General features: G+C 35.2%; 2 protein-coding genes across 5 annotated transcripts; both read left to right on the top strand.

Moving 5' to 3' along the window:
• Nucleotides 1-995: 995 nt before the first annotated feature.
• Nucleotides 996-6033, top strand: LOC110927086 (30S ribosomal protein S9, mitochondrial). Of its 4 annotated transcripts, none has more exons than XM_022170686.2 (5): nt 996-1297; nt 2043-2703; nt 4073-4513; nt 4602-4685; nt 5738-6033. In XM_022170686.2, exons 2-5 carry the CDS (start codon nt 2190-2192, stop codon nt 5827-5829), a joined length of 1131 nt encoding a protein of 376 aa, XP_022026378.1. In that variant the 5' UTR covers nt 996-1297; nt 2043-2189; the 3' UTR covers nt 5830-6033. The 4 variants fall into 4 exon arrangements, with proteins under 4 accessions (XP_022026378.1, XP_022026381.1, XP_022026380.1 ...); XM_022170689.2 differs by having other exon boundaries at nt 1027-1297; nt 2004-2703; XM_022170688.2 differs by having other exon boundaries at nt 1027-1297; nt 2001-2703.
• Nucleotides 6034-16409: 10376 nt separating this feature from the next.
• On the top strand, nt 16410-16880 carry LOC118491525 (leucine-rich repeat extensin-like protein 2). The gene has a single exon (XM_035989370.1). The coding sequence runs from the start codon at nt 16410-16412 to the stop codon at nt 16878-16880; it is 471 nt and encodes a 156-aa protein (XP_035845263.1).
• Nucleotides 16881-18188: the final 1308 nt, after the last annotated feature.

Below are 18188 nucleotides of genomic sequence, written 5' to 3'. Positions count from 1 at the left end.
ATAAAATATCTTATTATTTATTTATATTAATTGCTAGGTTAGAAATTAGATCTTAATTCCCTAATTGTAGATAATTATTATTTAATTTAAATTATTAAATTTAGAGTAAAATGCACGGATAGTTCCTCTGGTTTTGTAAAATAACACTTATAGTCCCAGACTTTTGGAAATTACATCAGTGCTCCCTGTGGTTTGACAGTTTGTTACTCGAATAGTCACTGGAGTGGATAGGGGTTAGTTTTCTGAGTTAAATAGGTGTGAAATGACCTTAATACACTTACTATAATAAAAAAAATATTAAAAGATAAAGTTAACTCAAGTGGCCCCACCCTACCCCCACCCTCACCACCTGCAACTCCCTCATCGATACACACCTTCTTCGTGCATTTTACAGGGAACTATATGTGTTATTTACAAAACCACAGAGACTATCTGTGCATTTTACTCTTAAATTTAATATATGTTTAAAATGCAAGAAAAATAATAATTACATTTATCATACTAATAAATTTAACAAAAAACAACCATCATTTAAAGATGCAGCTCACGTCTAGAAATTTAAATTTTAAAGTTATATAATTTAATAGATACCGATAATTTATACTTATCTAATTAATTTAAATTGAAACATTATTATTTTGATATAAGTTTATCTTTAGAACTACTAAATTAAGGCTATAAATTAAGACTATTATTTAAATAAAAATTGGGCTATTAAATGTATGTTCACAAGACTGTTAAAACTCGTGAGAAAGTCGATGAGACAGTATGTCTTCTAATCGATGGTTCAAATGTTTTCATATTTATAAACTTGACAAACATCACAAGTTTTGATCATACATGACACAAAATTTTGTTTGGATATCAGAAAAACGTCTTAAAAATATCATTTTATAATTGTTAAATCTTCGTTATTAACTATTTGATTTTTTATTTACTTAACCACGGGGTTATAACCTAGTATATATATAAGTAAATGATGACATCTATATGTTATAACTATAATATAATGATAATATGTTATGAAAACCAACATATGAATAAACCTGTCAACATAGAGATTAAATCAAAACCCTAGTTCCCTTCTCCATTCTTCAGCCGACCTCCCCTGCTCCTCCACCTCCAGCCGCTGCCACGCCGCCCTCCACCCCTCCCGCCGATCTGAAACCTTCCACAGCCGAGCACCTCCGCCGAGCACCTCTACTCCAAAACCCTAGCTCCTTCACACAGCCGCCGCTGATTATTCCCTCCACACAGCCAGTTTATTCCACTCCACATAAAATCGCTGATTATTCAGGTATGTGATCCTTTTATGCTTAGTGGGTATTTGTTCTTAAATAAAGTTTGACTTTTTGTGCAAGAAATCTACACAAAAACGAAAAATGTCTGAAAAAACCGTCATTGATGAGCAGAAGTAGCAGAGGAAATGTCAAAGATGCATAGAATTCGAGTTTAGGGTTTCTACACTTTTAATCGCGTTTTGGTTAAGACTTTGTATCTAGTATGGTTTAACATTGAATCGGAGTGTTTCTGGATGTTGATTGCTTGTTTTTGATCAGTTATATGCTGTAATTTTGTTGTTTATGATGTGATTTTGTTACTGACCATTCATATGGTGTAATTTTGTGGTTTATGATCAATTATATGATGTAATTTTGTTGTTTTTGGTCATTTATATGTCGTAATTTTGTTGTACTTGATAAATTATATGGTGTAATTTCGCTTCTAATCAAGTATATGCTGTAATTTGTTGTTTCTGATCAATTATATAGTGTAATTTTGTTGTTTCTAATCAAATATATGCTGTAACTTTGTTTCTGATCATTTATATGTTGTAACTTTGTTGTTTCTTGATCAATTATTTTGCTTCTAATCAAGTATATGCTATAATTTGTTGTTTCTGATCAATTATATAGTGTAATTTTGTTGTTTCTGATCAAATATATGATGTAACTTTGTTTTTGATCATTAAATCAAATATAAGTTTATTTATATTTCAGCAGCTTGTAGAAGTTAAAAAACAAACAGTCTTCTTCTTGCAGACCGCAGAGGTTTGGTCCACCTCTTCAGTAGAGCACAAGACTAGGGGTGACTTTCCATCTCCTCCCCCCTTGATCCCCTTCGACCTCCATCTTCTTCTCCGTTCATCTTCACCCCTCCGATCAAACCCTAACTCACACACCGACAGAATGCTCTCTCGTGTACTCTCTAAACCCTCAACTCTCCGTCTCATAACCCAAATTTCATCCTCTCATTCTCACTACAAACACCCCAATCCTCCACTCATCCAAAACCCTACCTCCTTCTCCACTTTATTCTCACTCAACACCTGCTATTTCTCCACCAATCATGGAAACAACAACAACCACAAAAACGGTGTCAAAACCTCCGATTCCTGGAACATTTCGACGGACGGAGAAGACATCGAGAGGTCTTTTTTCAGTATCGAGTCAAAGGAGAACGATGATGTTCTTGGAGTGACAGAGAGTGAGGGCAGAGTGGAAGGGTTTAATGAGTGGAAAATTGTAGGTGGAGATGAGAAAGATGGATATGAGATTTTTGATAGTGGAGATGCAGCGCTTTCAGAATTGGCTGGGCTTGATGGAAACCTACACATGTTAGATGAAAAAGCAGAAACTTTGAAGAAAGAAGAAGATAGAAAGTTGGAGATTGAGGAGAAAGATCTGTTAGAGGTGCTCAAAGGTATTATATTCTACACATTTTAATTGATTGTTGTTACTTGTTATTAACATAGAATATGATTTGAGATTGATTAGTTTCAGACTTAGTTGTCTAAATCCGAATGCATATAAATTATAAACTTTGCTAGAGTTGATGTTTGTGCTGCCAAGTTTATCATGATGAGATTGACAATTTAGGCATTAGCTACTTCCCGTTAAAATTCATGTACCACTTTTAAATGGTTTGTTGATTAATTGACACAACAATTTAATAGTCTAGACTTAAGGCACTTGAGGTACGCATAGGCATGAAGCGCACTAAGGCAAGAGAAGCATCGCCTCGTGTGAGGCGACATGCGAACTTGAGGCGCACAAATGAGGTGCGTCTCTTGTGTTGTGTGGCAGGCTTGGTTTCAAAATGCGCGCATAATGTGCCCGATGAGAGCGCATCGCCACAGCTGATGCGTGGCGTTTACATGATGCGCCGATTTCACATAATGCGCTCGTCGCATAATGCGCTTTGATGCACGCAACATTGTTTGTTATGTTTTTTTTTTCTCTCCAGATTTTATGAAATGGGTTGGGTTTTTTCAATAATTAATATTTTAGTATGCTTGATTTGAACCGTTATGGTTCCTAAACACTTTTTGTGGTTCTAGAAACATTTTAGTGTGCTTGATTTGAACCAAAAAGCACAATTCTTATCTTCTATTACGACAATTGTTTTAGTTTAAGTATGTTTTTATAAGTTGTTATGTATAAATAATTTTTTAGTATATTTTTAATAAGAGCGCGTCGCGCATCAGATTTTTGGACCAAACACATCGGAGCGCATCACGCAATTCAAAACCAAGGTGGCAGATTTTGTGGAGGTTGCACACAGAGGTTATTAAATCATATGTAGTGGTTATTTGTATCATAATTTAGGTACGTGATGTCATGATGATAGAAACCTATTATAAATAAATAAAATTATTATATACATATCTTGCATGTTGTGTCCGCGATGTGTGCACCTCACGCTTTTAAAAAACCAAGGGTGCCGATTAAACTTGCTTCACATATGTAAGATGTTGAATAGAGAATGCCAATCTTTTACGGAAGTCAAAAACAAACCACTTTTTGGTCCCAACTCTTGATAATGAAAAGTGAATTAATGTATGCTAGTTCTACATAACAAATCTATAGAAACAACATCTCCCTTTTTTTTGCTGGGAGCTGTAAATTTTGTGCAGTTACTATCACTTTGCAATCGTATTTATTTATTGATTTACACTACTTTGAACTCCTCCTAAGAAGTATTGACAATTTGCTTAATCTACCATTTTCTTAAGTAACTGGAAATCTAATAAATTCTTGTGTATCTCATGTGAAATATTTTATGACGACAGGTGGAGATCATGCATTTGGGGATTTAATTAGTGCATCCGGTATCACAGATGAGATGCTAGACAGTTTGATGGCACTAAAGGACCTAGATGGAGTTCCTGGATTGCCCCCACTGAACATGATTGAAGATATGCGTTATGAAAAGAACACACACAAGTTAACTAGGGCTGACATTGAGAGACAGAAACAAGAGGAAATAGCCAAATCACGGGTTAGGCAAGTTGATAGTCAGGGTAGGGCGTATGGCACCGGGAAAAGGAAATGTAGTATCGCACGTGTTTGGATTGAACCCGGTGAGGGTAAATTTGTCATTAATGACAAACAGTTTGATGTCTATTTCCCAATGCTTGATCAACGGGCTGCACTTCTTCGCCCTCTATCTGAGACTAAAACATTGGGCCTTCTTGACGTTAATTGTACTGTTAAAGGAGGTGGTATTTCAGGTGATTACCCCCCTCTCAGTTCCTTCCTGCTACCATTTGTGTAAATTTTCAGTTTTTTATAATAAATAATAATATATGCATTAATCAGGTCAAATTGGTGCAATTCGTCTTGGTATGAGCAGGGCCTTGCAAAACTGGGCTCCAGATCAGTTCCGTCCTCCGTTGAAAGAAGGTAAATACGATCCTGTTTTTTTTTTTTTTTTTTTTTTTTTTTGTAGTTATATGTCTGGTTTATATATTTTGATCCGACACATGATTCAATTAAATATTTTAGCCTATAATGAAATGTGTAAAAAATAAGGATCAACAAATAAAGAAAACTTGTAGACAGAAGGCAGTGTTACTAAATTGCAGTAAAGTTTATTATTTTCTAGCTGAGAAAAAAGTAAATTAGGCCTGTAAACTTAATATATTTTGTGTAATAATTAATTAATTAATGTTGCGTTTATAAATGAAGTAACGGCCGTTATTTTCATTTTTGCAAAATTTCAAAGTTTTTGATTAATTGATTTGAGTTCAGAGGATTCCTTTATTCTGTCTTTTTTGCTTTTTGTCAACTCAGATAAATTAGTTAGTTAGCTGTTTACTTTTTAAATGTGGAAGCAGCTTAGCTTTTGATTGAAGAGAATGTTCGTACCCATTCTACTTGCTAGTCAAACTTATTTAATGATATACTACGAGTGAGGGCTAGTTTTGAAGAAATTAGGAATCATAGATCTTTCATCTGTCTGCCTTCCCTGTTTGGGTTGCACACGGGGTAGAAAACTGGACCTGTTTGCCCGCCCGGTTTCGTCATCCCTGATTCTGATTGATCGGTTTTCGGATTGGAATGATACGGAGATTCTTAAAGGCGTTACTTGATAGACCATTTACATTAAAAGAGGTTTTTACAGAACAAACCTTGAAACTACCTCAAGACTTTGTTCTTAAGCAACAAGGGCTGCAAATTGCTGCTGGTCTGAGTAGAAAAATTATTAAGTAATGTAAATATCAGAAGATTACCAAAGAAACCAATGTTTAACTGTTTAATGAGCTCAAATTAAACACATTTTATTAGGTTTACAATTAATTAATCTGGCTGGCCCGGTTCGAACGGAAACCTAAAATCCTATCTATGTAGACCGATGACCACCAGAATAAGTAAAGGTGTTGGCAATATTGTCTTTACTGTTATTAAAGAGTTTTATTATTATTTGAGTGATGTAATTTGTGTGTGTTTGGCAGCTGGTTTTTTGACAAGAGACTCAAGAATTGTGGAAAGGAAGAAACCTGGTAAGGCGAAAGCAAGAAAGAGCTACCAATGGGTCAAGCGTTAACCAACCAGATACTTTGTTGTTTCACGTCGACACTTCTTATTTCATACCATCATCTTTTTGGACTTGGAAAAGTTTTGTTTGTTTTTTTGAGGTAATTCTGGCATTAAAACAAAACTGATATAGTAGTTACTGGATTTTTGTAGTTACATTGCAATTCGCATTCAAACACAATAATAATTAATCTGTTGTGGAGTATTTTAGACTGTTAGTGGCGTTACAAACGTTTTATATAGGTTTTTTGGTTATAAGTTTGCTCATTTTAGTGTAGAAATTATTCATTCTGGAAGTATGATTTATAGTCGTAAGTGCGCATGTATATTTTGCTTATTCAGGTGATTTAAGTCTGCTCTTAACACCTTATATGGGCCAAAATGCCTGGGAGTGCCGGTTGGTTTCCTAAATGACCTCCTGAGCTCTAACTAAAATTTATCTGAAGCCCGGAATTGAACATATGGTGAGAGATGTTGAATTGAGCCATGTCAACAATGAGATTTGTCGTTCATGGCGATGTTTATCATCATTTCTTTCTCTAATTAATCTGTTTATGAAATTGATTCGACAGTCAAGCACCACGATTCTGTGTAAAATTAGCCAAAGATAATGCTGAGCCTCATATCCTCTAATTTAAACATGAATTAGGTGATGTTTTTTTTTCTTTTTCTGAAAAGCACTTCTTGTCTGAATTAGGTGTTTGTTTTTTCTGAAAAACACTTCTTGTCCTCTTATGTCTACATGTTCTCTTTTTTTGATGCAGTGGCATAGCCTCTTCTAACCTCTTCTTCATTGTTCTTCTTGCCTTAATATCTCACAAAACAAAAAAACACACATTTCATCCAAAACCCTAGCACATCTCCTCCACCTCTCTTCCCCCACCGAGCCATCGTTAGCCCGTTCCCCAACCTCGCCGCCGTCAACCTCCTCCCCCAGCGCCGCCCCCGTCAGCATCCTCCCCCAGCCCCGCCGTCGTCAGCTTCCTCCCCCATCGTTGCCGCCGTAGACTTCCTCCTCAAGCGCAGAAGTTAGAAAGCAAATAGTCTTTTTCTTGCAGACTGCAGAGGTTTGGTCCACCTCTTCTGTTACAGATGTCTGCACATGTGGTCCGCAGACTACAGACATTTTACCTCCGAAAAAACAAACATCACCTTAGAAGAAGCAGCGAACAACGGTTAGATATCATTATTAAAATTTCACATTCTAGTCTTCTGGCATCACTTTTTTTGATTTAACAATAGCTCGGTTACTGGTATCGTAATCGACTAGTGTTGTGGATTGAAGTAACATGTACATCCGTTTTATCCGAACCTTAGTTATAAATATTTTATTCATTTTTCTATCCTTGGGTAATACAATAATCTTCTAAGTCACTAATTTTTAGTTTTTGACATTTGTAATTTTTTTGGATAATATACCATATAAAAAATGATAACATATACATTTGAAAATTCTAATGAGTATTTCTTTCTAACAAACTAACGGGTATACCGGATGCCGAAGGTAAACTCAATGTCTGATGGATATTGAGCGGATATAGAACATGGTTTTGCAATCAAGTATGGACAGGGATTACCGATAACTATAACTGTCTCAAACCCGTCCTATTGCTACCCCTATTTGTAATCTAGGGGTGTAAATAAGCCGAGCATGCGTGAACTCGAGCTGACCTACTTTATTATCTATTAATTAAGAATTAATTTATATACATTTACAACTGTATTATAATCTAATCTAATCTAACTTATAATAAAGAATTTCAAGTAATGGCACATGTCATTCTCTCATTTAATTTATAAATAATAATATTAATTATTAATTATTGATATATCTCTACTATTTTGTTAATCTATGTTACCTTATTAAAGAAACTAGGTTTTCTACCATTATGGTAATTTGCACAAATTTGTAAGATGTCATACCAAAGGTCAAGAACAAATCTACATCAAATTCACATATTTTTGTTATGTTCTTCCATTTCTACCATCTGCTCTCTAAAATTCACGTATGGAGGTAATCTCCAAACAATATGTCTTTGTTTTGTGTCAAAAAGTTACCTAGCAGTTAGTCATCAGATGAGCATATAGAAATCTGTAATATCCATTAATTGTATTTAAGGATTTAGAATCTTATTTTATATTTTGCATTAGGTACTTTCATTTGGGAAGAATGTATATATGTTTTTGTAATGTTGCATGTAAATTATAGATGAAGATTAAAATTATATTTTAAGTATTTATCTATATTTAAGATGGCAAACTACATGACACCAAAGAAACACCAAAACAAAAGCATCATTGCATCATTAATTACCACTAAATAATAAATCTTTCTTTATTGTATCAAATATGTGTTTGGATGGCAGAAATGTAGGTATATAGCTATTTTGAAAAAAAATTGTTGAAAAAATTTAAGAACAAGCTCAACAATTATATGTTTGATTGTCTACACATGGGTTAAGCCTTTTACTAAATTTGATACTATAACATGGCAATGGATTTATTAGTGCTTGATGGTGATAGAAGATTAATATTGTAGTTCACTTTTTATTTCCATAAAAATGTTGTCATCGTAACGAATAGCCCACAAACGTCATACAAACACCACAAACCCCAACAACAACAAAAGGCGACAAAACAAACGTACCCGTTGCAACGTGCGAGCCTTCCTACCAGTATTATATATATAAGGAACCAACCTTTATTGCAAGAACCGCGAGAACCAATGTGAACACAACCAAAAATACCTAAAAAAAAATCTAAAAAACACATAATTTTTTTTAAATATTTTTTTATCAAAAAATCGCAAGCATTTAGCTTGGGTGGGGGGGGGTGGGGGGTTAGGTTTTTTTTAGGTTTTGGTGGTGTATTGGGTTTATTTTGTTGTGTTCACATTGGTTCTCGCGGTTCTCGCAATAAAAGTGGTTCTCGCATGAACCCTACCATATATATATATATATATATATATATATATAATGGAAGTATCTATAGAAAACCCTTATAATTTAGAAAACTTGAGAAACTCTAACCTCCCGATTTTTTTTAAAAAAAAATTTACACATGTTATATACATGTATTTAAGGGTTTTGGTAAAAAAAAAAATCAAAAAAGCGCCAAGTGGATATTTAAAAATTAAATAAACAAATTTATGGGGTAACATATGTAAGACGAATGTAACATATGTTACACCAAAACTTGTTTATTTTTATTTTTTTTAAATATCTACTCGGCGGTTTTTTGTTTTTTTTTTTTTGCCCAAAACCCTTAAAAACATGTATATAACATGTGTAAATTTAAAAAAAAATCGGAAGCTTTGAGTTTCCCGGGTTTTTTAACCACAAGTGAGTTTTCTATACATCCTTCCCCTGTATATATATATATATATATATATATATATATATATATATATATATATATATATATATATATATATATATATATATATATATATATATATAGGGATGAGGAGAAAACGCCCAAAAGTGTGAGAACGGTGAGAACGCATCCTGGCCCAACATGTGGCGCGGGACATGATCAGGGTCCGAGGGGTTTTTTTGTCTTTTCAATCTTCTTTTATTTTCCCAACGCGCTATAATATTTTCTGGCGTCTAAGATTTTTTTGTCGTTAATTGTATTTATTAAACTTTTTGCCGTTGAATTAATTGTTTTTGTGTCACATAGATAAGTTTTTGGCGTTAAAGCGTTTTCTGGTCAACTTTTTGGCGTTTTTGTGGCGTTTTGTATAATAATTCACTACGAGTCATTAATATTTTCATAAGTTAACAATAAGACCAAATGTTTTTTTTGACATTTAGTGAATTTTTTGGCGTTTAATACATTTGACAAGTTGCTTTGCCAGCACCCGTTCTCACAGTTTTCACACTACTAGCGTTTTGATGTTTGTAGTTTTTGGCGTTTCATATAATAATATATTTTATTTGTAGAGAATTAGATAAAAAAACAACAGATAACTTGATAACAAAACAATATAAAATTAAAAAGAAAAAAAAATTAAAAATGGTAATCGAATTTCTCTTCCGAATCTTCACTGTCATCAGCTCCTTCTTCTTGAATTTGTTTTGGCGTTTTGAACCTTTTGAATACCTTAGCTAGATGCCAACTTTCCTACATAAACCCCGTCTTTTTCAGACGAAACTGCTTAGTGGCATCCTGGTTTTTGGTGTGATATTCTTGTTTGGTGGCATGTCATTGAAGATCAACTCTTGCTTGATGCTTTTTGTAATAATGGAGTCCAAAATAGCTAAAGTTGTGTTGATCCCTTTATTCCATGCCGATATTCATCAAGAACAAAGCTCACATGATGGCATATCACTGTCATCAGTCTCTTTTTCTTGAATATTTGTCGATCTCATTCTGCAAAATATTATTGAGATAACCCCCTCAGGGGAAGAATCCATTCAGTGAAAGCTTTGCCATCTGTGGTTATTTTAACTAACATTATTTGGCGTTTTAAAGTGAGTGGTTTCTAGAGGATATGACGTTTGTTTTTTCTGGGTGTGATCAATTTCATTGTTTATAGACCCCTCTCTTATAGGAGTTTTTTGACGCGTAGTTTAGGCGGTATTTTTTTATTGTAATAAATGATAGTAATAAAGTAACCGTCTTTTCAGTTACTGTTTTGATCAGCTTTATCAGTTTATAGGTGATAGACGTCTCATCTTCTAAGTTTGACGTTTTTTTAAATGGCGTTATGCAGACTAAGATGACAGAATACAATAACGGAGAAAATAAAATATCAAGCAGGAAAAATATTTTTTGTTATTTTTGGCGTTTTGTAAGGAATAACTTTTTTTAGTATTTTTTTGGCGTTTTGGAAATAAAGAGAGAAATGTATCATTTAATTATCTTAAAAAAAAAGAAGATTACACAGAAGAAAAAAAAGAAAAAAAATTAAAACCCTTCGTCAGAAGGTACTTTATCCGAAAAGTATCCATCACTTGCGTCATCTTCTTCCTCGGAGTCGTCATCTGGATCTTCATCCATGTCATCACCTTCACCTTCATCGGCTTCTTGTTCCTGAAGATTCTGAAGCCCCCACTTGAACATGTCTTGCATTAACTCCAATTTTGAGTCCATTTCTGTGTTCGTACAAGTGGCGTTATGCAATTCTTCCATGAAACCAAGACCCTGCTTTGTCATGATGTTTTCAAGCCAGTAGACTTGCTGCTCTCCGTTGTCGTATATAACGGTCACCATGTTTGTTTCATCATCAAAACGCCATGATGCCATGATAGGGTCCGGCTTCACATCTACTTTGATTGGTCCAAATTTCCTGGTTAATGCTTTCATAAGCATATGTGTTTCATGGCATTCGTTGTCTAGAGCTATGCCAAGGGATAAGATACCCCTCTGTACCTCTTCTTCCATCTTCAAAATTGCCCTGACCATCTTAACATACACCCTCCTTCTGTTGTCAAAACGGAGGACGAATCGTCTGATTGCCAGAGTGTATCTCCACGAAACGATTGTTGCCGTTTTTTGGCGTTTTGGTTAAGTTGGCGTTTTTGGTTAAAGAAGTTTTTGCAGAAATGGATAGATTTAAGTGATTATGGAAGCTATGTTTTACGTCATTTATATAATGATGTTTTTGGAACGTAATTTAGGAGGGAATTTCTTCTAATAAATGTTAATAACTGAAATTCAGTTACTGTGTTGTTTCCTCTTCCTGTAATATCCAACGCGTTTTATCACTAATTTTTGGCGTTTTGTTTTTAATGGCGTTTTATTTTTTTTGAATGGCGTGTTATCATTTGATGGCGTTTTGAATATGAGCGGTAAAAGATTCTTTTACCCTTAATGAAGCGCGTCCCACATAATAAAATTGATGTTTTTATTACGAAAACGCCACCACGCAATCTAGTCCATGGATTGTTTTGATCGGACGACCCATAAGCGTTCTCATCGTTCTCACACTTTTTACCGTTTTCCCTAAATCCTGACCCTATATATATATAGATATAGATATAGGGTCAGGATTTATGGAAAACGGTAAAAAGTGTGAGAACGGTTATGGATCGTCAGATCAAAACAATCTATGGACTAGATTGGCACGGTGGCGTTATCGTAAATAACATCAGTTTTATTACTAGAACGTGCTTCATTAAGGGTAAAAAGGGTAAACATCATTTCATACATAAAACGCCAAGTAAATACAAAATGCCAATTTCATTACTGCGTAGTTTTTTTTCTGTGTTTTAGTTAAGGTCTTTGTAACACCTCGTAAAAACGTGTCCAATTGTGAAGACACGCGTCCTAAACTCTAAACATGTGAAAGCTTGAGTTTGTAGGACTAAAGTTGACAAACGATAAAAATATGTATGCGAAGGGACTAAAAGTGTCAACATGCCAAATTTGTGCCTCTGATTGATCACACACGATGAATATATTCTTAAACGAGTAATTATTCAGAAATAAGAAGCCGTTTGTGAAAGTAAACAAAAGTTTGCAAGATACAGGGGTTAAACGTGTCAACATGTTAATTCTTCCCTCTGAGTGACCTTTTAGCAAACCCGAGGCTTCGTAATATTCGATTATACTCTCAAGAATAAGTGATATCAAATTCACGAGGTTTCGAGATCGTTATGTGTTATTTCCAAGAATAAGGGTTAAAAGTGTCAGCGAGCAGAAACTAGTGTTTTCGGTAAAGATTTAATGAAACCGGACCTAACGGAGTTTGGTTACACTCCCATGATCCTCTACAAACTAACTACAAGGGCCAATTATGCCTAAAAAGAAGGTTATGAAAGTTATAAAGGACCAGGGACTGAAACTGCCAAACTAGAAACAATTTTCACCTGAAGTCAAGGTTGTCCCGGGGCGCGTAGGCTTCCCTTAACTCCTACGCGGCCCGCGAGGGAGTGCCCAGCTCCGAAAAAGATGCCAGCTGCAGGTTTCAGCATTTCACAAACTTAAACACTCCAAATCTGATTCCAGGAGCTTATTGATGGTTTTAGAATACCACTAGGACACCTGGGATGATCCTAAACATCCCCATGACACTTGTGATGATCTTGAATTAAGGTCTTCAAGTATAAATAGGCCCTTGTGTTGCACTAGTTCATTTCACAAATCATTCAAGTCATCTCTTCTCTCAATTATGGAGGTTCCTGACAAAAAAGGAAGCTCATTCTAGTAGAAAAGATTGCTAGGACCTTTTGTAAGTGTCTTAGTCTCCTATTTAGTTCAGTTTTGTTAATTAAAAATTGAAAAGTCAAAGTTACGTAAAATGGCTTTGACTCTCGGTTTAAACTCAAATGGTCCAGCCATTGTTCGAGGCGAATATGGCTATGTGACAATAATTAGGTAGGTGTTAATCACTTAAAAGGGCACCTCCTAATTTTCTCGTTTGCTTAGTTAGTTGTCGGGTCAAACTATTTAATTAAAAAGTCAAACTGGTCAAGTTGTTAAATAAAAACATAATCTGATAATGTAGAAGGTATAAACCATATTTTATCACTTTAATAACTTGGTAAATATTATTAGAACACGTCTAAGCATGTTCAACCCGACAATTCTGAGTTTAGGGCCGGTTCGCAACCGAAAGTCGCAAAAAGCTTGACTTTTGCTTTGACTTTCAGTTCTGACCCGATTGAGCTTAATTCTTCTATGTTTTAAGCTTCCATTAGGACCATCTTATGTTGTAATACAACCCTCTGGAGTTATATTACCTGGTCATTAATATTCTGAATTTTATGCTAGTTTCCGTTATTATGCTTATAATTGACCATATTGTCATTTTTAGTCAAAAATGATATTTTTGAATAAGTGAGCATACAAAATAGGTTAAGTACTGATATATAAGCATGTCTAAATTAATTTGACATGATTCTCTGGTCTCAAAATGATGTTATTCAAGATACCCTAAATTTGAACTTTTTATTAATTAAACTACACTATTATGGATAATGCATGTTTAAACATAGATTTTGACCCAAAAATCATTACCTACTGTTAGAATATTATTTTTAGGGATTTTTGGAATATTGGGTCAGATTATAAACTGAACATATCATTGAGTTTTTGTATAAATTCCTTAATTGACGATAATACCCTTTTGATTAATAAAATGTGATTTACATGTGATTAGCATGCCAAACCTTTTTCTACTGACTTGATATGAAAAATAAAATATTTTAAACATTCAAGGCTGATCAAAATCTCAGAATCACATAAACGTCTTAAATATCGTTAATTATCGACTTTTACGCTAAATTAGGTGCATAGTATGGTTTAAAACCATAATTAGCACATTAGACTTGTTACCTACTGCATTTATAAATAAATTGTAATATTTTTATAGTAAGTATAAGTCATGAACTCAGACTTCCAAATATGTCCTTAAAATCATATGTGAAATGACCAAAATACCCATTCGAGGCATAGTTTGCCATAAATGGTAAACCACACATATGAATGATATCCTACTGTTTAAACATCGTAAAATAAATATTTTTACTGAATGTTTTAGAACAGAATATCAGTTTAATATAAAACCTCTTTTATAAATATTAAAACGACCAAAATGCCCCTACGGGACTTAATTTGGTTTTAAATACTTTTTTTGGCATATATGTTAACATCCTACTGATGTATTAACATATTTTAAGCATAATAACATATGAGACTTGTATATGGTTCATTCGGTTACCCGTTATGCATTTATGTGTTCGGTTCGGTTTATGTAACTAGTTTACATGAATTAGCCGAAATGGGTTTAACCTTATCATTAAATCTTCAAAAATCCAGAATGTGTTTAGTTTACCCATATTATACAAGTATCCAAACTTTTCGGGTCTAAATCACATTCCATTTCGGTCTTCGCTTAATCTAGCGTTCCGAACCGTAAACTATCTTTTGAACTAACCTGTCTAAGTCTTTGACATGAATAAGACCCGTTAGTATCCTAATAGGTTAATAAACCTTCCATACAGATTGAGTAGCCTCGGTAGAAGGTATTTACATAAGGCTTTAGGAGACATAAGGCTGAGTTACATCCTTACAAATCTAGCCCAGGTAAATACTTTTAACTTATTTTCCCTTATACGGGCTTGGGATACGGTATAATAGTAATACCGCTTGGTCGGGTATGAAATCATTTAATCGGATTGTGATTAATAAATTTGCATAACCCGTTTTAATCTGTTTTGTTTGATAACATAAGCATTGGGGGTTAATACGACCATGTCCTGGATATCCTCGGCTCATTTCATTTGAAAATGGCCACGACCTATGCACGAGGTGTAGGCATACACCTGACAGATGCAAATGCTAAATAACCCACATGTTGGGGATAACTCCTTTGTGGGTTTTATAGTGGTGAGTCGGTTAATCATGACCGGCTTCCAAACCGGCCCACATGTATGACAAACATGTAAAACGGTATACAAGATTTTATTAAAGATTGTCCCAAGTTATAAATGGTTCTGTGCCTTGTGCACTTAAATCAATTTTTATAAACTCTTTTCAAATGAGTCGGTTAATTGTAATTACCAGTGAAAACTGACGTATTTTCCAAAGACTAAGTGACAGGTACCTCTCGAAATTAGGCTGGAGCTACTCGGTGTCAAATAAGAGGATCTTGCAAATCCTTAGATGCCTGAAGTCTGTTTATTTCAGTTTCTTGTACTTGTTTTATGATCCGCCTGTGGATCTCTATTACAATCAGTCTGTATGTTCTTTATTTTAAACACTCGGACACTATGGTTTGTAATAGTAATTAATCTACCAAGCCTTTTGCAGTGCTATAATATTGTGTTATTTGACTATGATGATATCAACTACGTCACAATACTCCCCACCGGGCCCACCGGTAATATGTGGAAATATCGGGGTGTGACAGGTTGGTATCAGAGCCAACATTGAGTGAATTAAACACTAGCCTTTTGTGTTTAATCTCAATGACACAATAGCACATTCCTTAAGACTTCCGAGTCTAGGCAAATGACCTAGGATTTATTCTTAACCTTCCATTTTTCGTTTATATGTTATTTTTGTTTTGACAGGTTTTATAAAATGCCGCCACGTGTCAGAGGAAAAGGAAAAGGTCCTATGCGTGGAGGACCGTCAAGTAACGTTGGAACCTCACACAGACGCACTCCATCCGCGTCCTTTAGTACCTTCGATTCAAATGACGATTGGAGGCAATCCTTACAACCCGCGAGGAGATCCGTATTGCTAAGTACATCACCCTCATTTCACCCTTCCTTTGGGCCGCTTATACAAGACGAGCCCCAACATTCATACCATTCTTACCATTCTCACCACTCACATCATTCACATCACTTGTTACACTCATTCACCGGGTCAATTTAACCCCAACGATTATATCAATGAACCACCAGCATATAACCCACTAGGACCCAAGGACCACTTCTCACAAGACATGGATATGGACGATGATCCAGATCCAGTAATGCCACCAACTGGGACGCCTACGCATCCCATCAGTATCTCCAGCGGTTCTTCTTATGCGGGATCGCCATACCAGGGCCCTGATTCATGGGCCGAGAGATGGAACACATACAAGTGGGAATACACCCCTTCTTTTCATAACTCTCCACCACATCTTCAATGGATGAACCATACATCCAGGCGGTAACTCCACCGCCATTGCCAGTTGAGGAACCACCTCAACAACCACCACAACCACCTCCTGAGCCACCAAGGCGAAGGAGGAACGCACGGATGTCCGTGCGAGGGGGGCCGAGATTCAGTTCCCCACAAGCTTCGAGCACTTACCCTCCAATCCATGAAGATCCACAAATGGGTGGACCTTCTCACGCGGTGCTGGAAAATAATCCCCCGCCGGTTACCTTTGCTCCACCATCACCGCCAATGGGTTATGAAAACCCAATACCTACTTACCCAGGTTCGCCTGGGTATAACCCTTTTGAGTATCAAGCTCCTGCCCAGGATCCATATCTTAAGGCAGCTCAATATAATGCCCTTTACCCCTCACCGTTTCCTCCGACATACCCAACTGGATATCCTGCGCAAGGGTATCAATACCCTCCATATCAGCAGCAACCTCCACCTCCATAATTGCAAACGCAACAAATCCTACAGAGGTTGGATCAGGTTGAACAAAAAGCAGAGGAACGCGATAACAAGCACAACAAATTTCTTAAAGGCCTCGCGAACTTCATAAAGGGCAAAAAGAAGTAGAAGTTTTTATTTTTATTTTGTATTATAATTTCAATTAAGTCCCTGCGTGGACATTTTATTTCTGTACTAGTCCCTGCGTGGACTTGTTTCTTTTCTTTAGTCCCTGCGTGGACAATTTGTTTATTTCAAGACCCATTTAGGGCATTTCTTGTAATCGTTTAGTATTTTAATGAAATTTCTTTTGAGATATTTTGTACCTTATTACATCATGCAAATATCATTTCAATTTTAAGTTGATCTGCCAAAGAAATTTCAAAAGAAGTTCTTGAAGGTATAACCTAGCAAAAATATTAATGGCTACGATGGTATAACCTTTTTAAGACAATAATTCCTTGTTAACATCTAAAAACATGTTAACACTCCTGGCAGTGTGACTTGAGAGACCACACTAGCTTCCAAAAGTACTTGGATCTTTCCAAGCCATTTTCAAAAGCCTAAATGATCAATGTGAATCATGGCTATTAACATCAAATATGATGTCATTACAAAACATCCATTTGTGGTGTTCTGCCTACGGGCCAATATGTATGCATGACAAAGATAGTTTTATAAACTTCTTGTCAAAAAGGCGATGAACTATGTTCGACCCTTACATTTCGATCTAAAAAGATCATGATCACATTTTAAATTGTTCGAGTGACAAGGCCTAATATGCCATTTTAAATGTCCTTGAGACGAGCCTTTGTGCTATATGAAAAATGTCTATACGACATTGACAGTTGTGACTTATGTCCCCTGTCTGATAATTATAAAGGATTAAATCCTATTCGATTACCTATAATGGTTCCTTTACAACCTAGGCAAATCATGATCAAATAAATTTTGATTTACTAACTAAATGGTCTATATGGTTTACAAATACCACGATCACCAAATCATCAAATTCGATGATTTATCATACAAACTAAACAAAACATTATTGTTTGATTTTAGTATTCAAATCATAGCTGGCTCCGATGAAGCTAACAGTCACTCAGTTGAAGGAGACAATAATAATACGAAAATAAATGTTACTGGCGTCGAACTTCAGGCCATGATAAACACAACAGTTGCTCAAGCTGTGAACGAGATGTTTAAAGAACCAAGTAATGTTCGATCTAAAACTCATTTAAAGACCCTTTCAAAGAAGCAAACTACAAGAAAGGATGATTCACAACATTCATCCAATCAAAGATCTGAACCTCA

The sequence above is a fragment of the Helianthus annuus genome, chromosome 4 (genome assembly GCF_002127325.2).
Source record: "Helianthus annuus cultivar XRQ/B chromosome 4, HanXRQr2.0-SUNRISE, whole genome shotgun sequence".
In the NCBI taxonomy this organism is placed as follows: Eukaryota; Viridiplantae; Streptophyta; class Magnoliopsida; order Asterales; family Asteraceae; genus Helianthus; species Helianthus annuus.
Note: the sequence above shows the minus strand (reverse complement) of the source record. Positions and strands in the feature narration are given on the sequence as shown.

Bases quoted from the DNA above. Each gene is read 5' to 3' on its own strand.
- LOC110927086 (XM_022170686.2), top strand. From the start codon at position 2,190: ATGCTCTCTCGTGTACTCTCTAAACCCTCAACTCTCCGTCTCATAACC. The intron at 2,704-4,072 runs GTATTATATTCT...TTATGACGACAG, and splicing joins TCTGTTAGAGGTGCTCAAAG to GTGGAGATCATGCATTTGGG. The intron at 4,686-5,737 runs GTAAATACGATC...TGTGTTTGGCAG, and splicing joins CCGTCCTCCGTTGAAAGAAG to CTGGTTTTTTGACAAGAGAC.
- LOC118491525 (XM_035989370.1), top strand. From the start codon at position 16,410: ATGGATGAACCATACATCCAGGCGGTAACTCCACCGCCATTGCCAGTT.